The following is a 27,737-nucleotide window of genomic DNA, read 5'->3' on the forward strand; positions in this document are numbered from 1 at the left end:
AAGACAATGTGTGTGATGAGTTTATAACAATGCTGAACACATTGTAAATGCTCAATAAATGTTAGCTGCTGTTGTTTTCATTATTTTCAGACCAATGGGAGTGATTTGAATAAAAACTCTCTTCTCTAGACAGGGGTTCTAGTGCACAAGAATTAAAACACACATTCTGTATTCAGTACTGTACCAAATGCTGGGGGAACACAAGAGAAAGATGAGATATAATTCTGGCACTCAGAACAATCCAAACTCTGTGGGTGGAAATGAAGAAGTGATAAGATGGGTAGTCATGAAACAAAGGGAAGTAATTACTTTATAAATAAAAACCCTTCAAAGGAATAAGAATGCTTGAGCATTTATACTTAGGGCGAAAATCTGCATTTGGAACAATGATATTGGAACAGCAGTCTTAGTTTGTGCTGAATACTGTTAAGATTCCTGTTTGAGCGACTGGCTCAAAACAAAATGAACAAAGAAAGTTGCAGAACATGTACTACATACATATTTTTGTTAAAATTATTTACATATGTGTTTGTGCATGTAAATGGGTTTGCTTATGCATAAAAAAATTTAGAACATTTTTCCAATAAAAATATGGTATGAGCCACACATATAATTTAAAATTTTAGTAGCCACATTAAAAAAAGAGAAAACTGAAATTAATTTTTAATATTGATATTGAACCCAATTTATCAAAATGTTATTTCAACTCGTACTCAATATAAAAATATTAATGAGATACTTTACATTCTTTTTTCATAATAGGCCTTTGAAAACCAGTGAATTATTTTATTTAAAGCACATTATAATTGGACTTGCCAGCTAGTGGCTACAGTATTGGATAGTACAAATCCGGAAGCACATATATCAAACTGCAGGTGGAGATTGTATTGACCAGGAAATGGGATAGAAGAGAGAACAAAAAAAAGAGGCTATATTTTCCTCTTACTCCTATAGTGTCTAGATTTTTTAACAGAGAAGATATATTTCTTTTTTACTTTTTAACTACATATATTTTTAAAAACTGTTAGGTGCAACATACAGGTTCCTGAATTTGCTTCTCGGGTCTAGCCAGATAACCCACCCAGGTTAGAACATCCTTTATATCAAGGGCTCATAATCAAAGGTGTGTACATATATACATGCTGCTGTCAAAGAGATAAATCAAGCCATCAAGTGTTTATTAAAAATTTACAGTGTGGTCCTAGCCAGTTTAGCTCAGCGGAAAGAGCGTCAGCCTGGGAACTGAAGGGTCCCCGGTTTGATTCTGGTCAAGTGCATGTACCTCAGTTGCAGGTTCGATCCCTGGCCCTGACGAAGGCAACCAGTCGATGTGTCTCTCACATTGATGCTTCTCTCTGTGTGTGTTTCTCTCTCCTTTCCAATCTCTTTAAAAATCAAGGGAAAAATATCCTGAGGTGAGGATTAACAACAATAAAAAATGTACAGTGTGATTAAAAAAAATCACAGTGATAGCAAGACCCCATGGAGATTATAAAGAAGCAGAAGACACAATTCCTACCCTTGGATCTAGAATTCTATTGAGAAAAGAGTTATAGAAAAAAAATAGAGAAAGAACTCAAGGCTTCTAATGCCATCATCAAGTAGGCAGTGCAGGGCTGACAGTGCAATGGGATTTCAACGAAAGGAGAGTCGGTGGGAAGCGAAAGGTAAGGAAAGAAGGGAGAGAAGGGAGGAACAAAAGATGCTCACTATAGGCATATTGGACCAGGTGGATTCCAGGTTCCTCTGTCACTGATTGGTGATGAAAAGGGATAGAGGACAGATGCCGACACCTCCTGATTCTCCACCTGGTTTATGTAGCTACAGAGGTGAGAGGGCAAAGCAGGTTGGAGTAAAAAGGGAAACCATGGGTGTGTGGTTCCCAGGATTCAGGATAACCAGGGTCGCAGGGTAGCGCTGCGTATCATGAGCACGTTCTCCCAGAACTCTGAGGTATTCCCTCCCCATCTTCTTAATCTGAAAAGTGTCTACTTTATCAAGAAAGAAGAAATTCAGGTGCAAAAGAAATCTACTCATATCGCCCAATAATAATAATGGCTAATCATGACAAGCCCTTGCTCACGTTGGTTTTACCTGCACTAACTTATTTATATGCCAAACCTTTTGGCATATTTACTATTATCATCCCATTTTAAATACTGGAAACTGAGACTCAGGAACATTGAGTAGCTTGCCTGCCCAGATTCCCACTGCCACAAAGGGCTGCAGCTGATATTTGATATCATCTGAACCCATGCCAGTGGTCTTGACCACTACGCTATGTCTGATTTCCTTCCTACTGGGTATTGACTGGGTCCCATGTGAAAAGATAGTCAGTATAAGAAAAATATTCTTTCACCTGGCCGGTTTGGTTCAGTGGATGGAGCGTCAGCCTGCGGACTGAAGGGTCCCAGGTTCGATTCTGGCCAAGGGCATGTACCTTGGTTGCAAGCATATCCCCAGTAGGGGGTGTGCAGGAGGCAGCTGATCATTGTTTCTCTCTTATCGATGTTTCTAACTCCCTATCCCTCTTCCTTCTTCTCTGTAAAAAATCAATAAAATATATTAAAGAAAAAGAGGGGAAAAAAGAATGTACTTAAAAAAAATATTCTTTCAGTTTTCCAGTCCCCTAGAAACTACGAGTTCAGAGCTTGGAGAAATTTTTTTAAGAGGGATGTGAACTTTATAGATTTGGTATATATCAGGACATGTTCTGATAATTAATGAACATGTGATTTTAGTGACATGGTTCCAAATTTGATCTCCTCATTATTCTTAGTTTGATCTCCACATTATTCTCAAGAGCATTTGAAAAGAAGGGAGAAAAAAGCAATCTCTTTATGAAACTGAGTCATTTTTGAGTCATAGGGAGTATTAATGGGAACTTGGTTCCAAGGACTTCCAAACTTAGTCTCTAGCCTCGAAGCTTCCTTTACATCGGGTTAGTTCTCCTTGACCTGGGCTCCACTTTCTCTTGTAAGAACCTGGAAATCCAGCCTCAAACAACCTATGAATATTACCTGCATGGCTGTGTCTGAACTTGAGAACTCTGCAAGAAGTCGTATTTCTTTCATCTACTAACTGAGCCCTTGGGCTTGGAAACTTTCCTCCCCATCACAAGCTGATGAGCAGGCTTTGTTGGTTTGTAAGTAAATGAAGCAAAAAGCCAATAAATAATCTGCCGCTCTCCTTCCCTCCAAATCCAGGCCTTAGAAAGTGACTGTTTTAGTTATAAGAGCTAATTGAGGGAAGAGGTGAAGTGAAGGAATCAACATGTACAGGGCTCCTCACATGTGTCATTTAACCTTCATAGTAACTGTCCAAGAGCTTAGAACAGGTAGGTTATTTTTCTAAAGTCTTCTAGCTGGCAAATGGCTCCAAAGCCTGCGTTCATTCCTCAGTACTGTTCCATTTTCTATGATGGGAGAGGCCAAGCAGAAATATAAACCATTCAGGTCAAGGTAAGGATAAATGAAGTTTGATCATTCTGACAGTCAGTCTACAAGATTGACCAAGATGCCTACTGTGGCCAGCCACGTGCTAGGTGTTATGGTTTTGAAGAAGAAAATAGCATTGTCCGCCGAAACCGGTTTGGCTCAGTGGATAGAGCCTTGGCCTGCGGACTGAAAGGTCCCAGGTTCGATTCCGGTCAAGGGCATGTACCTGGGTTGCGGGCATATCCCCAGTAGGAGATGTGCAGGAGGCAGCTGGTCGATGTTTCTCTCTCATCGATGTTTCTAACTCTCTATCTCTCTCCCTTCCTCTCTGTAAAAAATCAATAAAATATATTAAAAAAAAAAAAAAAAAAAAAAAAAGAAAATAGCATTGTCCTAGCTGACTCCAGCAGAGTGTGGATAAACAAGGGTATCATTTCTGGAATGGCCAGACTTAGATCAATCCTCAAGGTTAAGACATAAGACAAAGCATGAGGCTTGGAATAATAAAGAAGTAATAACAATGATAATGATAATGGCTAACAATTTTGAGCACTTACCAAGTTCTGAGCATTGTATATGGGCTATCTCATTTAGCCCCACAACAACTGTATAAGATTGTTATTATCACCATTTTAAAGAGGAGATGGAGCCAAGTTCACCCAGCTAGAAATGGAAAAGCTGGGATGTGAACCCAGATCTTTCTTTCTTCAAAGAATATACTTCTTGGGATTTAGAACCAGATAGGTTCTATACTACTCATTATCTGATGACCTAGAGCATGCTATTTAATTTAACTTGTATCAGTTCATCTGGAAAATAAATAAATAAACCTAGTAACACCAACTGAGAGAAAGACAGAAAGAGGAAGGAAAAGAAATGTCATGCTTTTAATTATAGTAGCTGGAGAGGACAGGGACTATTCCAGCATCCCATCAGAATAGCAAAGGCCCCATTTCTGCTCTTCAGGAAAACTTGGTTTGCTGTCTGCTTAAGGGAATGAGTGCAGAAGCAAAGGCATTAGAAGGATGTGGCCCACACCACCACTACCACCACTGCTCCCTGTAGACCAGGCTCCAGGGTGCCATTCACAGGGCAATCCCTGGTGATTGGGCCAGGAGGGGGCATGGACTGGTTGTGAAGTCCTTCCCTAACCTGAGCACTGCCTCAAGGGGCAAATGTCACAGGAAGCCCAAGTACCTTCTGGGCTCCTATATCCTTTGCACCCTTGTAGGAGATATAGAGGATATCTACATTGCATCATGGCAAGTCACTTGGCCTAGTTGGTAGAGGGATTTTAAAGGTAACTGGTGCCAAAGTGGAGCTGGGGCTGGCAATGTACAATACCCTGATCCTAGCTTGAGCTCCATGGGGGCAAGACTTTGGCTTGTTTGCTACTTTATTCACCAAGGCATGCAAGATACAAGAGGAAACAAGGTATATAAATCCTGCCCCTAAGGAACTCATGCTCTGGTGGAGCGAGACAGTCATTTAATGTGTAATTAAAGGGCTGTGATTGGGGGAAGTAAAGGGTCCCATGGAGAGAACACCTACCATGCTTAGGAGTCAAGAAATGCTTTCTAGAGTGAATGACATCTCCACTGGGACTTGAAAGATGGGTTAGGGTTAGCCAGTTAAAAAATACGACAAGGAGGTAGGGGGGTAAGAGATCAACTAAAGGACTTGTATGCATGCATATAAGCATAACCAATGGACATAAGACACTGGGTGATAGGGGAGGCTAGGGGACTGTCTAGGGCGGGGGGATAAAATGGATACATATGTAATACCCTTTGTAATACTTTAAGCAATAAAAAAAAAATACGACAAGGAGGGTTCAGAGCAGAGGAACAGCATGTGCAAAGTTTCTGAAATGAGAGAACTTGGAACATCAGAGGAAGAAAGAGGAACAATGAAGTTGAAAAAGCAGACAGTGGCCTTTAAGCCATATTAAGGAGTCAGGACTTTATCTTGGGAGCAGTGGAGAGACTGCTGAAGAGCTCTGAGCAAAAAGGTGATGTGATCATTTAGGAACTGGGCATTTTCAACATTATCTTCCACACCATTTAAGAAAGACAATGGCTCTGAAAGCAATTGAGCTTCTCTCCAAAATAACTCTTTTGAGTTTGTTTCACTTCTTCAAACTATCTGTTATATACACAGTACTTGTTGAAATGTCCAAAAATGGATTCATCTTTTTAGGAAGGATGAGAAGTTGCTGAAATCTCTATTGACCCATTAGGAGGAAGAGAGGCTGCAGCTCTCCTAGGTCTTCCTCCAAGGATAGTTGAGATGTTTAACCGAACTCATTTTGGTCTTTGGTTTTTTTGTTTGTTTGTGTTTGTTTTTGACCTTGAGACAAAATTGTCTTCTAAATATTTCAGCAAGAGCCTGGCTGGTGTGGCTCAGTGGTTGGGCATCTACCTATAAACCAGGAGGTCATGGTTTGATTCTGGTCAGGCAGGGCACATGCCTGGGTTGCAGGCTGGACCCCCAGTAGGGGGTGTGCAGGAGGCAGCTGATCAATGATTCTCTCTCATCACTGATGTTTCTATCTCTCTCCCTCTCCCTACCTCTCTGAAATCAATAAAAATATATTTTAAAAATTTTTAATAAGTAAATAAATAAAATTTTCAGCAAGGGATATATGGATGAGTTTCACTACATTTTTTTTTTTTACTTAATACTATACAGGAGAATATGAAAGTCACGAACAGTGATAAATATAAAGGAATAATTGGAAAAGAAGGTGTATTTGTTTTCTATGCTGTGTAACAAATTTCCACAAATTTAGCATCAGAAAACAACACACACTTATCTCACAGTGTCAGTGGCTCAGCAGTCAATGCACAAACATGCAAAACCAGCTGGATCCTCTGCTATGGAGGGGTCAGCCAGGGCGGGGTTCTCATCTGGAGGTTTGGCTGAGAAATGATCCACTCCCAGCCTCCCGAGGTGGTTGTCAGAACTCACTTCACTGTAGCAGTACGACTGAGGGCCCAGGCTTCTTGCTGGCTGTGGGCCAAAGGCCACCTCCAGCGTCTAGAGCAGTGGTTCTCAACCTTCCTAATGCCACGACCCTTTAATACAGTTCCTCATGTTGTGGTGACCCCCAACCATAAAATTATTTTCATTGCTACTTCATAACTGTAATTTTGCTACTGTTATGAATCGTAATGTAAATATCTGATATGCAGGATGTATTTTCATTGTTACAAATTGAACATAATTAAAGCACAGTGATTAATCACAAAAACAATATGTAATTATATATGTGTTTTCCGATGGTCTTAGGCAACCCCTGTGAAAGGGTCGTTCGACCCCCAAAGGGGTCGCGACCCACAGGTTGAGAACCTCTGTTCTAGAGACTTTCCTCAGCTCCTTGTCAGATGGACCTCCTAACACGGCCACTTACTACTGCAAAGCCAGCGGGGAGAGAACCTCTAGCAAGACAGAGTCTTACATAACAGAAAGTAATCACAGCAATGACATCTCACACCTTTGCCATGTTCGGTTGTTTAGAAACAAGTTACAAGTCTGCCTACACCCAAGGGGAGGGGATTACACAATGGCATGAACACCTTTGTTCAGATGGGGGATCATGGGACTCACCTTAGAGTGTCAGCCACAGATGGATAGGAAAGGAAAGAAAAAAAAGAGCAAGAAGAAAAGAAAAACAAAAAGAGAAGGAAAATGTATCTATGTATACATAACATTAATTAACCATGTACTGTATGCAAAGTACTGGGCCAATTAATCTTTACATGCATTTTATTATTTAATTGGTAGATGTTACTATTATTACCATTTTACAAAAGAGCAAACCAGGATTCAGAGGACTTGAGTTCCTCAAGTTTACAGAGTATAAAACTGTAAAACAAATTCATCCTCATTTGCATTAGACTCCATAGCCCGAGTATATAACTACTATGCTGTATTTTAAGAGAGCAGGGAAGGGGAGAGGAAAGGAGAATAAAGGGAGAAATGAAAGAGAACAGTTTCCAAACGAATGCAAATTTGTTCCTAAAATAGTTGGCAATCAATAAGGAAACCTGAAATATATTGGATGGATTACAACAGGAAGTAGCCAATTAGAAAAGCATGATGTTGAACTGAAGCCAGGGGAACCATAGACAAGTCTCATGCTTCTGAACCCTTTTCTGGCCCACCTGAGTTTTTCAGAACCGAGAGCTAAATACGACAGCCAAGCTGTGCCCGGGACCTTGGAGACACCCAGCTCATCCAGGCAGCGTCCTCCACCCACGTTCTGCCAAATTTCTGTAGGGGAGCATCTGGGCCCAGGCGGCTGGGCCAGGGCCTGCACTTGTTTTTCACGGCTCATTTGCAATGCCCCGTTCTATTCCTGGGCATTCGTTCCTTCCCAACTGACACTGGAGCTCAGTTTCCCAATAGCCACTCTAACAAGATGGCTCCAAAAGTGCTGCTCGGCATCAGTCCTCAGAAACCAGAACTTTCCAGCACTTGTTCTAAGAAGGATGGCTGAACATGGCACACCCCTCACTCCCCTCTTAATGTCTTAAAGGGGCAACTGCAGGCACCATGGGAAGCCTCCTCATGCAGACACAAGATGACTCACAACAGTGTGGGGAAAAGGAAGGGTTTAGATTTAGAAATTGGATCCCTCTTGCACCATTCAGGGCAGGTAGGTTGGCTAGTCCCAGGACCCACCCCAGCGGTCTGCACTACTTATTTGATTTGACAACGCCCCCCAGGAGGCGTTGCCTGGAGGGAGAAATGAGTAAGACCATTGATCCTATGATTCATAGTCAACCCTGCTGGAGTCTAACCAAGCAATAAGCTTGTATTGAGTTCAGACTTTACGCAGAGCACTGGACCCTCAGTGGAGAGTCGAAGAAAACAGAAAACACTGTGTTCTCATGCCTGGCCCTGCTATTTGCAAGCTGGGGGCTAAAGAAAAACCCCTGCTCTGTAGCTCACATTCCTTATCTGAAAGTGGGGATAATAGAGGACCTTCTTCCTGGGCTGTTGTAAAACTTAGATGAGATATTGACCAATACTGAATAATTGACCAATAAATGTCACTTATAATAAAGTGAACAGTATATATAAATGCATAACTGTGCGGCTCTAGTAAGAGAGTTCACATACATACCAATAAAGAACCTTTCTTTGCACATAGTGGGTTTTTAGCAAATATTTATAAAATGTTAATTGACCTGGAATATGAAGCAACTACAACAGCAAAGCCAATCACGTAATGCTTCACAGAGAGCAATCATTAATAAAGGCCCGGTGCTGCAGAGAAAAGAGGCCAGTTATCAGTTGTGTGATCTTAGGTTGGCTACTTCTCTGAGCTTCATATTTCTTTGCCTATAAACTAACAGTAATACCTGCTTCATAGGCTGGTTGGAAGGACTGAATGAGATAATGCATCTACATGCACTTTTAGCCCAGTTGCTGAACCACGGCAAACACTCACTTAATGGTGACTTTTATTATTTTACAAACTAGTGGAGTTAAGGAGAAACAAAAAAGGGATTTTTCTGAAATGCACTTGCCTATAAGCTAAACTCACCAACTGCTTAGAAACCACCTTGCAATAGTTTTACTCCCCAAATTGAGAGAGAGAATGCCTCATTCATGTGCCTGATTGGGAATTTGAATAGTCTTGTTCTAACTGGAAAAGTCGATGTGAAATGGAAGATATTAGTCACTGACTGATAGAATATCTGAGCTGGATAGAATCTTAGATCAAATTAACCAGAAGTGATTGAGCCTCTGTCACTCAGGTAGCCCAAGCAAGCCTAAGACAGAAAACAGAATCTCACATGCCTAAGCCATCTAGTCAACAGCTAGGCTCTCTAGCCAGTTCTCCCCATGGTTATCCAAGTTCAAGGTCACTTGAAACCCTCTAGAGCAGTGGGTCTCAACCTTCCTAATGCCACAACCCTTTAATACAGTTCCTCATGTTGTGGTGACCCCCAATTTCATTGTTACAAATTGAACATATTTAAAGCATAGTGATTAATCACAAAAACAATATGGAATTATATATGTGTTTTCTGATGGTCTTAGGTGACCCCTGTGAAAGGGTCGTTCGACCCCCAAAGGGGTCGCGACCCACAGGTTGAGAACCGCTGCTCTAGAGCTACTCATTGTGTGAATGTTGGTCAAGTCCCGTCATCTCCACCAGTGCTTTATAATAAAAAAACATGTTGAAATAGAGAGTCTCTCTAAGACACCTTCACCTACTCACCACTTTCCTGAGACTGTCTCATACCCATATGTGTCTATACACACACTAGGCAAAGGAAGAACATGTTACAGTGAAATGCATTTATGTCATAATTCCAGCACATGGCCTAGCCAATCCGCACCCTCATTACATGGACAGATGAGAAAGCTGAGGTTTCGTGAAGGTCACCTGGGCAATTAGAGGCATGCAATGGGTGAGCTCGGACCAGACCCAAGTCTTTTGATTGCTAGCCCATCACCTATACTTTGTTGTGATGCATATGTTGACTATTTCTCCACATACTAAGAGGACAGGAACTAACAGTTATTCAATATCAACTGTATATTGTTAACGCCTTGCTTGCATTAAATTTTTATCAAACACCTGCAATAATAAACACTATCATTTATTGAATACTTACTCTATGTCAAGTACTGTTTGTTGTCGGAACTTTACATGTATTTGCACAAGGTACCCAGCCAAGTAGGTATACTGAAGGTGGAATCCAGCCTCTTACCAAGCCCTGGAATGGGACCACATCAGCTCCTCTGTAGGAGTGCCTCTTTGTGTAACTCATCTGCCCAAAGAAATGCCTTTCCAATGTATACAAAAAGGCAAGGATGGATGTGTGGTGGAGGCCTTCACAGCATTCCCATATGGCTGGTCCTATTACATTCACTTGCCGAGATGTCACAGCTGGTTAATGGTAGAGGCATGATAGGGTAGGAGGTCTGACCCTTATCCCTTCCATGGGATAAGAGCTTGAGATAGGCTCTAATATTACATACACCTTGAGGATAGAAATCCTGACCGCCTTGTTCACTGACATAGCCCCGGTGTCTAGAACAGTATCAGCACACGCAGGCATTCAGTAAATTTTGTTGACTGATTGACCCCCATTTTACAGGTCAGAGTGTCAAAGAAGCTAAAGGACTTGCTCAAGTAACACAAATAGTAGAAAATACAGTTGGGATTTGAATGCAAATTGTTCTGACTCGTTCTTTCCAAAAGATTCTGGCATTCTCAAGCATTTGTTGAGTTTATTGAACTCTAATTATGTGCTCAGGAATGTGGGGCTACAGATTAATGAGATTTATTTCCTACTCTCAAGAAACTGGAATTCCAATTGTCAGCCAGAATTCATATTCCCAGAATTATATTTTCTGATTTCCTCAATCAAAGCAAGTCCAAATGGTATAAGCCCATAGTTCCTATTAAGCCAAGAATGCCTGTCTTATCTCCCAAACCCAGGATTATAAAAGGGGACTACCAAAGTCCATTGGCCTGGTCCTTCCTTGGCTAGGTGTATTAGTAGGACACTGTTATAGAATGAATTAAAGCTGTGCAAACTTGGTATAGCCAAATCCCCATCTTAGCTTCTCTAATTCTTCTGAAGTTATGTCCACAGGTGAGTTTTTATATGTCTCTCCATGCCCTCTTGCTTTCTCCTCTAAGAGCTTGCAAAAATGAGATACTTAAGTTAGAAAACTAGGCTGGGAAAGTTGTGCTTCTAAAGTAGTAAACATGTTCTGATCAGAAACATTAATTCAGGGCCTACCTCCTTTTCCTTGGTGATTTTGTTACCTATAATATTTAGGAGGCCAGAAATGGTTAGAAGAGAGAGGTGGTTTTTTTTAGAAAGCTCTAACTTCATTAACTGAATTCCACAGAACTGTGTGAGCAATCTCTCAGTAATCCTACATCAATACAAGAGAAGTTGTAACTAGTTCACTTAGTATAATTATAGGGCAGCTTTCTGCCAGGTTTTAAAGATAGACTTTGAAATGTGGTGTGTGTTTTTTCATTTGCCTCCTGCTGTATGTGGGGAGTGGCTCAGGCTCTTGGGATAGTGGCCAGAGCTAAGCAGAGGCCAACTAGAGAGAGGCACCAAGATTTGGTTCTTGTTTTCCTGTGCTCGAACTGCTGGGAGCACGATATCTTACCAGAACGCTCTCCAGCAGAAAGCTCAGGGCCTAGAATCACTACCTAAACCTTCCCATCTATAGATGAGAGGATTGCTAAAGCCATGGACCTGGTAAGATTATGGCAAGATGTACAACACAAAGCTTCAGCTTTTGCACTAGAACAATAGATCCCAAAGTATAGTCCCAGACCAGTAGAACCAACATCACTGGGAACTGGTTAGAAATGTAAATTATTGAACCCCACCCAAAAAATGAATAGGAAATTCTGGGAGTGGGGCTCAGAAATCTATGTTTCAACAACATCCTGCCTGATAAATCTGAAGCACCCTAAATTTTGAAAACCACTTCTCTAGGGACATGATGTTGAAAAGCATTATCCAACTAGCTTTGTCCAGGAGATGAGTGCTCTGACTTTTAAAGAGAGATTTACATATGTATATATGTATATAAACCTCCCATGAGGTATATCCAAGCATTAAGACCTTAGAGTTGAGCAGAGCAGCATTAAAATCCAGGCTCTGCCACACACCAGCCACGGGGCCTTAGATGAGTCACTTAACTACTCAATGTGCTGGTAATGTTCAATGAACAGCTCTGGGGGGAGAGGGGGAAGGGGGGCAGGGAGGGAATGCAGTGTTTGCTGATTCCCATGGTGTAAATACTCACATCCCACCACAGCTAATTTCAAGCTACCAACATGATGGTGGGCCAACTCAAAATGATGTGTGAGAATTTAACATTTGCTTTCATAAACCCATGTGACCTGGTGCCAGCATACCACTGTCTCTAGGACTCCATTTCCTCATCTGCCAAATGGATGCATAATAGTATTTAGACCACAGAAGGCTGTAGAAATGCTGGAGTGAGAAAACAATGAGTAGACATTTACTGAGCAATTATATATGCCAGGCACTTAATATGCATTATCTCATTGAATTCACATACCCATGAGATAGGTACTATTTTTCCTTCCACTTTAGAGAGGAGGAAACTGAGCTGAAGTAACTAGTCCAAGGCCACAAATAGCAAGTGGGAGAATCTGAGTTTGACTCCAGAGCCTGAGAGTAAGAGACATGTGCATAGACCTCTTAGCACAGTGTTTGGCCAAGGGTGTTGCTCAGTAACTGGCAGCAACCACGACAGAAATGAATTTTTTAAACGCCTCTCCCCTGTGGAAGTAGGGATCAGCAGTTTGTGCTGAATGAAGCTTCTTGTCACAAAAACATTTGTTTTCTTCTGACAGGAAGGGCCAGTGTCTTAGTCCCTTTGGGCTACTATAACATATGCCATAGACTGGGTGGCTTATAAACAACAGAAATTTATTTCTCACAGTTCTGGAGGCTGGAAGTCCAAGATTAAGGCACCAGCATGGTTGCATCCTGATGAGAGCCCTCGTCCTAGTTCATAGCTAGTGTCTTCTTACAAGATGAAAAGGCTATGGGTCTCTCTGGGGTCTTTTTCAAAACAGCACCAATCTCACTTGTGAGGGCTCCACTCTCATGACCTAAGCACCTCCCTAAGGCCCCAGCTCCTAATAACCATCATCTTTGGGGATTAGAGTTTCATCACTGAATTTGGGGGACACACAACATTCAGACCATAGCAGCCAGGTTGTCTGATGGGAGAGCCAATTGTTAATTATTCATGGAACAATGTGAGTCTAGCTACTCGAGAGCCACAGATAACACAGCCACTCATGCTCATTTCAGTGGAGCTGTAAGCTCCTCCCCTCCCTGGATCAATTTGATGTATGTTTTTTTCCAAGTTTTATCTGTGCTTCTACAACAAAATATCTATATATGCATACACATATACACACATATGTTGCTTCCATTGGGTCATACTACACATAATTTTTGAAATTTGCTTTTTTTTAACCTAAGACTATATCATGGACATCTTTCTGATGGCAGTCCACACTGATCTATCTTATTCTCTTTAAATCTCAACTACTGTGTATCATTCCACAGTAGTTGCATACCATCATTTATATAACCAATCCATGACCAAAGGACGTTTAGGCTATCTCCAATTCCTCACTATTATAAAAAACCCTGCACTTCACAGCCCATTATATAGATTCTTGCATATGTCTGCAGGAGAAATTCCTAAAACTAGGATTCCTGAGTCAAAAGGAACACATAGTTTAGGTCTTGATCAATGTACCCAAGTTGCCTTCCCAATATAAAATGTTAAGCTCCCAACATTTAAGAAGGAAAGTGCCTGTTTGCCCATCTCTCACCAACACTGGCATCCCTCTTACGATTTTTTAAAACTTTTTATTGTGAAATTTTCTAAATATAAAAATAGATAATATAATAATAATGAACCAATGTACCAATCACTTGGATTCCATAAGACCAGTTACATAAGACCAATCTTATTTCATCTGTAGCCCACTCATCAAGTCCATATCATCCTCTTTCATGTGTAAACAACTTAATAGGTACCTTTAAAAAGATAAGGACTATTTTTTTTAACATCACCTCAATACCATTATCACATCTAAAAATTCCTGATATCATCAAATATTCAGTCAGTGTTAAAATTTCCCCAATTGTTTTATAATTTTTTAATAATTGGTTTGTTTGAATCAAGATCCACAAAGTTCCACACATTGCATTTCGTTGATATGCCTCTTAAGTCTTTTTTAACCTCTGGGTTCCAAACATACACACGTACTTTCTCTTCTTTTTTCCCTTGCTATTGCACTTGTCTTATAGTTTCCCATTTTCTGAAATTTTTTATATCCCTTTTGTGTCGTTTCATGTGTTTTTCAATCTTCTGTAATTCTTGTGATATGTATATATAACAGTCACAGGAATTGTGTGTGATATATATATGTATATCTTTAAAAGTTAAAACTCTCATCTCCTAGACAAAATTTGTAGGTTAGATGTAGAGCTGTGCTGTCCAATATAGTAGCTACTAGCCACATGTGGCTACTTAACTTCAAATTTAAATTAATTAACAGTAAATGAAATTTAAAATCTGGTTCCTCCCTTGCATCAGCCACCTGGCGAGGGCTCAGTAACCACATGTGGCTGGTGGTTGCTGTATTAGACATTACAGAATAGCACATTTTATCACCATGCAAACTTTTGCTGGACTAAATGCTTAGAGGCATAACCAGGTCCTCTGATGATTGGTAAATTAACTTTTCTCATATATGCTCCAGAGCAAATATGAACACCCTGAAGTTTTATCACTAGGCGGGCTCGGTAAAATAAAGGAAGGAACTAGCATTGCCCGACCCTGCTCCTGCCTGTTTTAAGTGGCAGCCGCCTGTGTTTGCAGATGATTAGATGTTTGTAATAAATGCCTCAGGTATGTTTGAGATTCTGTGGTGCCAAAAGGTCAGCAGATCCCCAGCATGTAAGCAGCCCGGATCCTTTTCTGCCTCCGCAGGGGGAAATTGAGGGAATCAGGGCTAATCCATAAGGCTTAGTCTTGCAATTATTATGGGACATGTTCGTTCCAGAATATTCCTAAACATTCCTCCTTTCCCGAAGGTTCGGGTGCTTCTGGCTGGAGCCTTCTTCCTATGTCTCTGTCCTGGCATGCGTGTAATGAGCACATTTCATAGCACACCAAACAGGTTTCTCAGCTTGCTTCTGTGACACTCTGCAAAGCCCAGAGGGGCCGTGGCAAGGCAGGGGAGGTGAGCAGCTGCAACTGACGAGGGAGCAGTCTGGCTGGCTGAGCACTGTGGCAGGAGCCTCCCCAGGTTCCTGAGAAAACCTCAACCAATCTATGAGGAAGTGGATTCTATGGGGCCCTGATGGGAGATAGCTCAGAGAACAGGGGTAGGAAGCCATCATTCAGGAATCCCTTTATTCTAAAAATACTTGTGGGGCCAGACACTGTGTTTGGCACTAGGCTCAGAGGTGAGCTGGATGAAAGTGTCTGCCCTCGCCAAGTTTACCGTCTGGTAGAGGAGGCAGACCAATGAACACGCCACTTCAACACCATTTGACAAATAAGTGTGATGGAGGTGCTAGAGAGAGTCATAAATGCACACGGCAGGGATCCCTGACGCTGACATGGACACTCAGGGACATGATGTTTAAGCTGAGACCCCAAAAGACAAGCAACAGTTGGGCAGGAAAGGGAGAGGGTGGAATTCAGAAAGAATATTCTGGGAAGAACTGAAGGAGTGAGAGTGACCGAGGCATTGGTAGCACAAAATGATGTTCCATTTGGCTGCAATGGGCCGTGTGAGAGGAGAATGGCCAGAGTCAAGAGTGGAGAGAGAAGAACAGTGAACCCCAGCTATGGGAGCTGAGGCAAGTCATATCTTCCTGTGCCTCAGTTTCCTCCTCTACCAAATACGCATTGTCATTCTTACCTACCAGTGTTGTGGTCAGAGCCCGATGATAAAACAGATACAAAAGGATTTTACAACCATATCCTAGAGTTCCAACTGTAAGAAAGACAATGGTGCTAGTCTAGGGCAACCTTTCACCTCTGGAGCGAGTGCCAGTCAGACAGCAAGGTATCTAGTGGTGCTGGAACATGAAAGGCAGTAACACACAGGTCTTATGTCTTCCCACCTCCATATTCAGTGACATCAGGTTGGTAGTCAAAGTAGGAGTATCTACACCATGGAAATTGATGCAAATCAGAACCCCCAACCCCCAGCTGGTTTACCAGCACACCACTGAGGACAAGAGTAATAATAAGAGGAGGAACCCTGGGGCAGCAATTACCAAGGAATGTCCATCCACAAGAAAAAAAGATTTTGAAAGAGTGACTCTATCACATTTTCTGCCATCTGAAACAGGCCCACCCAAGGCCAGGCCTTCGGGGAGAGAACAGGAGGGCTGCTGCTTCATGCTGACCCACTCCCAGACGTGCCTGAGGAGTGTGACAGCCAGGTCATGGAAATGAGCTGGAGCCTCTCAGATCAACAGCTGCTGAGAGCTGCTTTCTTTGGCTCAAGTGGCCAGCAATAAATTGGATTTCAATGTTCTGAATAGGCAGAAAAAGATACCTCCTTGCTCCCTTCTGCTCCCTTTCCTACCAGCTGGCAATTTTTGTCACTCATCATGGCTGCCTGCAATAGAGATTATAGACTTGATGTAGAAGACATGTGGGGGCGGGGAGAGTCTTCAATAAGAGGAGTGTCTCAGGCAGGTATCCTTTGGAAAAACTGGGATATGGACAGAGCTCAAAGCACATTTTGAATAATGGGGCCTTTTTGTAAAGGATGACCTGGAAAAATATTATTTTATCTGTGGCTAGTATGCCTGGATACTCCCCAATCTTCGAAAAATAACTAGTTGGGCATGTTGGAATCTTTTTAAAAAATATATATTTTTATTGATTTCAGAGAGGAAGGGTGAGAGAGAAACACCAATGATAAGAGAGAATCAATTGGCTGCCTCCTGCATGCCCCACTGGGGATCGAGCCCGCAACCCAGGCATGTGCCCTGACCAGGAATCGAACCCGTGACCTCCTGGTTCATAGGTCAACGCTCAACCACTGAGCTATGCTGGCTGGGCAGGCATGTTGGAACAGAGATGGCAAAATATCAAAGTTGAAATTAGGGTTAAGTGGAATGGTGAGGTTTAATATTGATTCATTCATTTATTCATTCATTCAACAAATACTTATTGAGTGCTTACTAGATGCTGCTAGAATGTAAGTCCCATAAAGGCACACATTGTGTCTGGCTTACTTATTATAGGCATTTGGTACATTTTTGTTGAATGAATTAGTGGATGCCGTCACTTTGCCAGGTGTTAGGAATTTAGATGAACAATCACAGACCGTGCAGAGTTTAAATCTGGTGAACAGGCAGACAAGTAAACCAGCAATTACAATACAAGGTGATGAGTTCTGTGACAGGGGAAAGATGGAGCCCAATGGCTCACAAAAAAAGAGACACAATTCAGCCTTCAGGGACAGTAAAGGCTTTCTGAGACAAAGATGCAGAAGACAGAGGCAATGCCAAGGATACTGTCTCCTATCTGGATATGACCTTATGGGAAGAAATAACTGTCCACACATCCTGCAATATCTCACATTCCTAGGAGGACTACAGACTCTATCTCAGAGTGAAAAATGGTTGCAAAAACCGCTGAGACACTTCTATAGCTTAATCAGAGAAGACAGTTTCCATATCTCAGGGACTTCCAGAAGGTTTCCTTAAATTCAAGCTTTCTACTTGAAAATATGACCCTGTGTCTAGTGGGACAGATGACATGTGGATCTTTAGCATCTTTCTGGTATAGAGACACTCACTCCTAACATGGGGTCCAACTCTATAGGCAGGCAAGGTATTTTTTTCTCCAAGGTTATATCTGTTCAATTTAGTATAAATGAAAGGAATGATCTGAATTTTTATTTAAAAGAGGCAGATAAATTGCAGAAGGTCCTGGGATGAACATCTTGGCTCAGTTCAGGACAACTGAACTGAGAGGGAAGAATTCTCACTTCCCAGGCTTGCTGCTTTCAACAAGGATCATGCAGGTTTTTCCCATGCTACCACCAAATTAAAGTGCAAATACGTGTAAATATGCACACACAGAGACACAGATACGAGAGAGAGAGGAGAGAGAGAGAGAGAGAGAGAGAGAGAGAGAGAGAGAGAGAGAGAGAGAGAGAGAAGTCTTGACAGTGAAGACTAATCCATTTGAAATCAAAATGTAACTTTTTTGACAACAGAAGACAAGCCCAACCACTTTAGTTCTCATCCTCAAAGTCATTGTCCCCAAAGGTCTGGGAGCATTCACAGCCACTTCATTCCTCACCACTGCAGTTTGGGCTGCTGGTGGCACCTGCACCTCACCAGCAATTCTAAGGACCTCATACACACAAAAGTGGAGAAAATAGTACAATAACTTGCCTTCTACCCATGACTCAAATTTCAATAGTTATCTACATTTTGCCAATTTGGTTCCATTTCAAATCCATCACCTTTATTTCTGTAGTATTGTAAAGATACTCCTGGAGTATTGATCATTCACCTTAATATCCTGTTATCTTTAGAGTTGGAAGGAAAGGTAAAAAATCATCTCTTTGCAGTTGAGGTTCTGTGCGTCACTCAAAGACACTACTTTCTGAGTATCACTTCTAGAGGTCAACTCCAGCGCCCAGACCAGATGGCCCCATTATCAGAAACATTCTACTGTTTGCCTGGGTCATGTTGTCACTAGTCATTCCTCCTTCAGCTCCAGAAATCTTTACGTGGAAATGAAAGAAAGAAACAACTTGAGGGAGAAAGCCTGTGACCATGTAATAAAAGCTTTATTTTCCTAAACCAGAGGAAGAGGTGAGGGTGTGAGCGTCATTGACTCATCTTTCCTCCTTCTGCATGGTGGATCTGGCTGTTTCTCAAACCATGTGGAAAGAGACTCGTGTACCAGAAGCCACACCTGTAGCAAAAGCTCACTCTGGAAATGTGGATAATGGAAGGAAGCAGAATTCCCTCCTGGGATGAATGAGATAGTTCCTCCCCTTGTCCTTCAAGCTGCCAGTACCTCCAGCCTTTCCTCACAGGTGCCCTGGGCCCTCCTGGAGCAAGCAATGGCAAAGGAAATGCTTTGGTTCTCTGGATAATTTCAGTGCTATCTCACTGAACATCTCTGGTACCTGGCACCCAACCCATTTCAAAAGCAACCCCAAGCTATTTATTAAGAACCAGCTTATGTCAGGAGCCAGGGATATGGCTATGAACTTGTCTGGGATTACCTCCTATGATGGGGGAATGAGATCACCCCAAAGCAATCTCAGAGAAATGTTTGGAGGAAAAATGAAAGCATGCTAAAGGGGCTGATGACTCTGAGTTGTTCTTTCTCTGCCCACTGGTGTCAATTCCTGCTTCATTCACCTCTTTCCTGCTATAGGACCCTGTTGGGAGGCAGCAGGAAGCAAGGGAAAGAAGTCTGGCATATCCTGGAACTAAGGGAAAGTAGTGCTTAATTCATATTTTATTAAGAGAGGGAGGAAAGGAGGCCATGCCCACTGACTCAAAGTGTCAGGAGATGGATAAAGACCAGAACTGGAGTGCTATGAAGCCCCAGCTCTCTACCTAGGACTAGAAGACAGAGACTGGGGGAAGGTGAAATAAAGAGAGAGATCCATGACAAAAGTCACAGAACAGAATAGATTTTTAGATACAGAGATAGGGCCAATAATACGAATCTTACTTACATCATTTCCCTTCCCAACTCTCAGTATCTCTCACCCCCCTATTCTTTTCTTCCATAAAACTTACTGCAACTTGTAATTATATATTTATCTATTTACTTATAAGTTTGATCTTTCTTTCTCCAACTACACAATGTTTGGCATAGTTGTCACTCAAAAAAATTATTGAAAGAAAGAATGAATAACAAGTAGGGTTGGAAAAATCAGGCCAGAAGTGTAACAGTAATTCATTACTTCCCTCTCCTCCTTTGGGAAAAATCTCTAAGTATCCTTGTTTACTGAATACATGTATATATAACTGATTTCAGAGGAAGGAAGAGGGAGAGAAGAATCACTGATCTGCTACCTCCTGCATACTCTCTACTGGGGATCAAGCCCGCACCCGGGCATGTGCCTGACCAGGAATCAAACTATGAGCCACACTGGCCAGGTTGAATACTTCTTATTTGCTGAACATTCTACTAACTACTCAATGTAGTTTATTTCATTAGTTCTCTCAACAAACCCATGAGAAAGTGTGTTCAGAAGTCCCCAAGACCCCCCTCGGATTCAATGATTCACTAGAAGGGCTCATGGAACCCAGCAAAGATATGATACTCACATTTATAATTTATTACAGTGAAAGGATACAGATTAAAGTCAGAAATGGGAAAAGCTACACAGGGCAGAGTCCAGGGGAGACCAGGCACAACTGAATTGCCCTCTCCCAGAGCAGAGAGCACTTATTTTGCCCCACAACAGTGCATAACAGCACACATAAAATATTGCCAACCATGGAAGCTCACCAGAGACTGGATGTCCTGGGACATTTACTGGGTTTTGGTCAGGTGGGCATGACTGACTTCCTGTGTGGTTGACTTTAGTCTCTAGCCCCTCTAGAAGTCAAGGTTGTAGTGCATGAGCCACACCCACCACCATAAGTCACTTTGTTAGCTTAGACTCTGGTGTGTCTCAAGGCCCCAGGAAGTCAAAATCTCACTGATAAGGCAAGATATTTCAAGGGCTTATGGGTTATCTCTCAGGTCAAGGGCCAGAACTTTCATTGGAACATATGCAGTTGTATAACTCAGACTTGCTGAGTTTACTGCACAAGGAAGTATTAGCATTGGCCCCATTTTGTGGGTGAGCCAAACTAAGAATCAGGAAGTGATTTGGCCGAAGTTACAAAATCCAGAATGCAAGCCAACATCTTACTTGACTCTAATATCTGTGTTCTGTTGCACCCTAGTACCTTCCTGAACAAGTAAAATTCTCTATAAAAAAAGAAACTCACATCGAGTGTCTCATAGCCTGCTCTCAAATTCGAATGCCCACATTCAGGGCTTCACATTTAGAGAAGATCACAGTAATGTGTGCCTCTGGTGAACGCAAGCCCCCGGGCAGCAGATGGTCCGGGCTTGGCCAAGAGCAGCCAGATCTGATCCTGTTGAGTTCTTTCTGCTCAGCAGAGAAGGGAAAACGTGCTCAAGGGCCAGCCAGCACTTTCTAATATACACTCCATTGTCCCCAACAAACTACTCCAAAAGGGTTATCGGGGAGGGAGGATGGGGGGTGGCTCAGCTGGCTAAGCAGAGACTAGGAAGTTAGGATCCAGGACAGTTAGTTGACCCTTTGTCTGGCCAATAGAGTGAAATCCCGGGGGAAGTCACATTTGCCTTACCCAGCATTCCCCAGGCCTGTTCTGCTAATCCTGCAAAGTGGTCCAGATGCAAATACGAAATCACAGCAGAGTAAACCTTCTGAGAAGGTCAGCAAAAAAACGTGTGTGGCTTTAACTCAGTGTTTCCTGAGTTTATGGGAGTATTGCACATTTTTTGAGTGTGTGTAGCACCAAATTATTAAAGTTCAGGGCAATCTGGAAAATACAACCAAACTCTCCTTTTAAAAATTTTTCAACTCATACCAATAGATCTGATTTCAAATCATTATTATCAGTCATACTTATTAATCTTGCATGCATCCTTTTTCTCTCGGAATGGTGATTCCTGGATGCTTCTTAATTATTCACAAATTCACTCATCCATCAAGCATTTATTAAACACTTGTTTATGTTCAGGGCTCAAAGATAAAGATGAAAGAGGCGCTTCAGCCACAAGTCCGGAATTCTCCAACAGAAAATTCATAGCCTGGTGAATGATAGCTTGAGCCAAAGGCCAGGATGTTTTTCCTTGGCTCCATTCTGCAGTGATGGGTGATCTCATGACCAGCTCAGGGAAGCAAGCAGTTAGCTCAGCATGTTGATTTTGGCCTCACCTGGTGCCAGGACTAGAGAGAACTGGGCCAACTCCTTTCTAAATGAGTGGGAAGTGTCACTAGAGCACGGTGAAGAGCTGGGCACATAGCAGGCTGTGTTCTCACCCCCCAGCTCACTTTTCCCCTTGTGTGCCTCACTGGGGTGGTTCTTCTCTACTTGGGCTCCTTTCCTCTCACCCTGTTTTCAACCACATGCCTCCTTCATTATTTTCCAATGGGAAATAAACTCAGGGCTCTTGCCAGCTAGACCTCCTGCTGTTCTGAAGTCTGCTATTTGAATACTCCATTGTTACCCAGTTTTGTTGTTTCTGGATTTTTAATATGTGTTAGTCAGGACTTGTTCAGTTTCAAGTGTCAGAAAATAACTCCAAGTAGTTTAAGTAATAAACACCACATTGGGGATATGGTCTCATTTAACTGAGTATCCTTCAAGGACAACTGGATCTAGGTATTCAAATGTTATTGTCAAGGCTCCATCTATCCAGTTACCTATCTATTTACCTATCTATCTCACTATAGCTCTGGTTCTGCTGCCTTCTGCAGCTGTAATCAGGAAGGTGTGTCTACTGGTTGGGAAATATCACCAATGGTAGTCCACAGCTCATCACTCAAGGCTCATGATCCAAAAGTAAGACTCACTTTTTGGCATCTATATATCAAACTTCAAGGAAGATTCTAACTGGCTTTGTTTGGGGCACATGCCTGACCTGTACCAACCACTGTGCCAGGGGGATTGGGATACTCTAACTGGCCTGCCTGGACCGCATAACTCTGTGTGTGTGGTGAGACCAGAGTGAATGACATGCCCATCAGAAGAGCAAAGAAGGGATGCTTGCCATAATTTTACTACTAACATTCATAATTACTCCAACATAATTCTACTATGAGTACCTCCACATGCCCTGCTTCCATTGTTCCTCCAAGAAGCATGGCCCTTGTGGCTTTCAAACCCTACTGAGGTGACACAGCAATAGAAAATTACAGGAGCATAGAAATCTTGAGTCTTTTGAATCCCAGAAAAGGAAAGCTTCTTAGGTACATACTAGCTTCCATGGGATTATCTGACTTTCAGGAAAACACCAAGAAAGAGAGTGTGGTAATAACTTGGCTGTGAGACCTTCACTCCTACTTCCCCCTTCCCCCTCCTGCCTGCACTTGGGAAAACACTCATGGGTGATGAACGCTGTTACCAACAAGACAACGGTGATTGCTGATGTGGCACTTGGAGTCATTTTCCCTTGAGAGAACAGCTGAGGACCGGATAGAATCAACCAGCTGGGTCTCTTCAGGTGCTTAACTTTTATGTGAGGGCTCTGGAGCTCAATAATTCATGCTAATGCAGCCAGCAGCAAGCAAATTACATTCATACTCTGTTCCGATTTTGATTACAAAACAGAGTCCCCAATGAGTTTTATGATGGAAATACACACTTAGGTGACTTCAGCTGGATGAAGAGCCAGGCTGCTTTGAGGTCAAATGAGCCTAAGTCAGTCTCGGGGCTGCCATACACAAGCTGTGTGACCTCTCGGTATAACATCAAACACCTCACAACTTCTGCTGCTTCTTCAGTAAAATGGGGTGTACCATCCACTTCACTGGTACAAGAGATCATATGATTGAGATAATACATGGAAAGTGCAATTGGGCAAATGCCAGAAATTTTTCTGTGGCTCGCCAGAACAACAATAATTGTTCATGTCCTTCCCCTTTTCAGATTCTCTCCCTCCCCTTCCCTTCCTCCTCCTTTACAGCATGGAAGCAATGTGTCCTATGGGTATGAATGTAGAACTGAGAATACAAGGGGAGGGGTTGTCCAGAATGAAGAGAAAGAAGATGAAAAGAGTCTTTGTGTTAAAAATAGAATTTACAATTCACTTTCACGATACTTATCTATACTGAGGGGAGGTAGAGAAAAGATGATGAGTTTGGGAGGGCACAGTAAATACACTAATGATAACCATTTTACAAAGTTCAATGAAATAATCTATAAATAAAAAAGCATTTTTCTTTTGGATATCACCATGGTCCATATAAATACCCAGAAGTCAGAATCATTTGCAGAAGTACCCCAAGTTCATACTGTGAGGTTTTACAGGCCTGAATATATGTATTTCATTAAACAGTGGCATTTATGCACTCAAGTGGTCCAGTGGCTTGGGAATATATGAGTACTGCTGGCCATGTGGAGTAAAAGTAATGTATACATTTAAATCAATGGAAAAGGTATCACACATCAACAAAAAAGAAATAATTATGAATTAACATCCTAAGGGAAGAAAGTACCACAGTTGGCACTTGGTGTCAGAAAACTGGAGATTAAGTGTGTTTGACAACATGCGTTGTAATGTTAGGTGTTCTCTCCAACTCCCACTGGACAGTCCACCAGTGTCCTAGGGTCATTTATGGTCAACAAAACCATTGGCACTATCTCAGCGTTTCAGAGTCAATGCATCTTCAAAGAGGCTTAAGCGTTTAGTGCAATTTTAGTTTTACATACATGCTCAGTAGTCATTAAAATAATAAATATTAGCTATTAATGTTATTATTATAATACAAAGTCAAAGGGGCTTTAATTTTTTTCTTAATTTTAAAATTCTTCCTTTCTTTTCTTTTCCTTTTCAAATCCAAAATAACAGTGCATTAAACAAGATGGAAGTTTATTTAACTTTCAGACAAAAGTCTGGCAGTAAAGTAGTTCAGGACTTCAGTAGTGACTCCACAACCCAGACTACTTCCTTTCCTCTGTAGGTGTGACCTTCCTCCTCACTGTTCGGGATGGCAGCCAGAGCCCCAGCCATCACATCTCCATTCCACATAGCGAAATGGAGGAAAGAAAAGAGAAAATTGGTCTCATTCAGTAAAAACACTTCCTAAAAGTTGCTTAGACCCCTTTGGCCAGAACATAGCTGTCAGGGAAGCTGGAAAATGTGACTACTATTCTAGGTGGTCATGTAACCAGAAAAAAAAAGTGATTTATTTCAATGGAAAATTGGAAAGAAGGAATATGGAGGGATGACTTTGTCCCTGATACAGCCAACCCTGGGAGTGTAGCCTGTTTAGATCACCCCACACACACACATCTTTTGCTCTCATCCAGCATCTATCTACCTGCTTATTTTTCAGGTAAGAATGTATCCAAAAAGTTGGTTGCGTAGTTTGCCAATCCTACTCAGCTTGGCTTATTTCCTTCCCAAATTCCTTTCCCTTGTCTTTCACTTCTCATCCCTCAGTTTTATTTATTTTATTTTTACTATCCGATTCTAATAGGCAATACAATCAATTTATTGTAGAAAAGTTAGAAAACACAGCTAAGCACTTAGGGAAATAATTTTTTTAGTATTCAAAAATCTCACCACTTAGAAATAAACCCCTCTTAAAATGTTGGTGGATAGCCATCTAGCATTTAGCATTTTCCCTGGGTAAAAAAAGATATAAATGTACTTATAATAAAAGTTTAGTCTACACATTGTTTTAACCTCTTCTATTATACTTAACAGTATATTCTGAGTAATTCAATACGATTAATTATAGATCAACATCAATTTTAATAACTGTAGGGTATTCCATTGTATGGGTCCATCATAATTTATTCAGTCAATTCCATTTACCCACGGCCCTGCAAACCTCCTAGTACGCACATCTTTGCTGAGGATGAGCTGTGTTCCTGTGGTTTCCTACCCCTTTGGGTTCCTCTTACTGTACCCAGGGACCAGCAGGAAAGCATTCTCTGCCATCCATCAGCAAGACACTGCTGCTCCTGTCCTGGCTCTACCCCTAAACTGCTTGCAATTCCTTTTCAAATGAACATTGCAGCCTCAGAAGGTCCTTGAAGACCAGAATGAATGGTTTCTTCCACCCCCTTACAAAAGCAAGGCTGCCCCCAGGAGAGGGGACTGTTCCACTCCAGTGCTGAGAAAGCACAACGTGAAGTACAATCCCAGGTGACAGTGGCGGGCTTGCCACTAAACCTAAGTTATTGGAACGTTCAGTTTGTCAAACTGGCTTCCGGGAGAGCAGAGTGAGGTCCTTTCTGTGTGGAGAAACCGTTTCGATTAGGAAAAAAAGAAAGGCATTTGACTGAAATAATGATTTAGACAGACAACAGATTTAACAAATGATGATTCTTTAGGTAAATTTTAAATATTGATGATTGATTTCTGACTAATGATGTGTCAGTTGCACTTCCTAGAGAGGCTAACATGGTGAGGTTTACAGTTTCTAGAGAAAGCTGAAGACAAGTTCCGCGGCATCTCCCTCATGTAACACTTTATCTTCGGGGAGTTTTCAGCCCAGTTTTCTTCCCATCGATACTGAGGAATATGTAGAACTGATATCATCAGCCCTCCATTATAGGTGATGATAATAAGGGAGATCATTTACTGAGCGCATACTATGGACCAAGCCATAAGCTAAAACTATTATGAATATTACTGATTCCTCACAACTCCCTAATGAGGTGGGTGTTCTACTATTACCTCATTTTATAAATGAAGGTGGTTTAAGAAAAGAGTAAATAGCTTGAGCATGGTCACTCAAGGGAAAAGAGCGGGAGCCAAAATTCACAGTCCGCGTCCAGGCCCCGGAGTCGCTGACTCACTCAAATACATGTGGAGTTAAATCCAGAACTCTGGCCCTGCATAGTGGTTAAGAACAGGAGCTCTAAACTCAGGTGGCCTGAGTTCAGATCCCATACCTGCCATTTCCCAACTGTGTCACCCCAGGCAAGTTATTCAGCCACTCTGTGCCTCAGTCACCCTACTTAGAAATGGGCATAATTAGAGTGTCCATCTCAAAGATATGGTCCACAGGTCATCTAATTCTACTATATAATTTTACATACAATTCACCAAGTAATTCTACTCATTCATAACAACCTACTTTGTGGTAAACATTGCACTCAGTGTCTACAGATCCACAAGATGATCCGCATTTAGCACGTAGCACATTGGAAGGGTTCAGTAGTTAATTATTAATATGATTCATTCTGTTCCTCCAGCCTCTAAGCCAAGTACATGTTTTATTGGCAGGTGCCTCGAGCAAAGGCCTTATGCAACTACCGAGGGCAGAATCCTGGTGACCTGAGGTTTAATAAGGGCGATGTCATTCTCCTTCGGAGACAGCTGGACGAGAACTGGTACCAGGGGGAGATCAATGGAGTGAGTGGGTTCTTCCCGGCCAGCTCTGTGGAGGTCATCAAGCAGCTGCCCCAGCCACCCCCACTTTGCCGGGCCCTCTACAACTTCGACCTACGAAATAAGGACAAGAGTGACAACCAGGACTGCCTGACCTTCCTCAAGGTAAGATTCTGGGCAGCCACCAGTGTCACTAATGACCATGGAGAGACTGTGCAGAACCTGGAGTTGTTTGCTTAATATTTATTTATATTTTTAAATTATATGAAGTGTATATATCTATGTATATATGTATGTATACACACATATGTGCTTGTATATGCAATGTGTGTGTATAATTCAAACTACATAGACATGAAGTCACTAGAGAAATCTATTAATAGCAGCTTGATAGAAATCCTTAAGCCTTTTCTATTGCAATTATGAGAATAAGCATTACACATTCATCATTCTACAATCATTTTGAGCACCTATTCTTTTTCTTTTTTCTTTTTTACTTTTTAAAAATATATATTTTTACTGATTTCAGAGAGAGGAAGGGAGAGGGAGATAGAGACATCAGTGATGAGAGAATCATGGATTGACTGCCTCCTGCATGCCCCCTACTGGGGATCCAGCTCA

General features: G+C 41.8%; 1 protein-coding gene across 9 annotated transcripts in view; it reads left to right on the top strand.

Annotated features, from left to right (window-relative positions):
* SH3RF2 (SH3 domain containing ring finger 2) overlaps positions 1 to 27,737 on the top strand; it is a 110,628-nt gene that overhangs the window by 21,845 nt on the left and 61,046 nt on the right. For 7 of the 9 annotated variants that reach the window (XM_059698765.1, XM_059698768.1, XM_059698770.1 and 4 more), the window contains exon 2: positions 27,012 to 27,281. The exons of 1 other annotated variant lie outside the window; for it this stretch is intronic. In XM_059698765.1, coding sequence (XP_059554748.1) covers positions 27,012 to 27,281 — 270 coding nt within the window. Of the gene's footprint in view, positions 1 to 25,753; positions 25,926 to 27,011; positions 27,282 to 27,737 lie in introns of those variants that run through there. One more of the 9 variants, XM_059698772.1, reaches the window with a different exon arrangement.

The sequence above is a fragment of the Myotis daubentonii genome, chromosome 5 (assembly GCF_963259705.1).
Source record: "Myotis daubentonii chromosome 5, mMyoDau2.1, whole genome shotgun sequence".
Taxonomy (NCBI): domain Eukaryota; kingdom Metazoa; phylum Chordata; class Mammalia; order Chiroptera; family Vespertilionidae; genus Myotis; species Myotis daubentonii.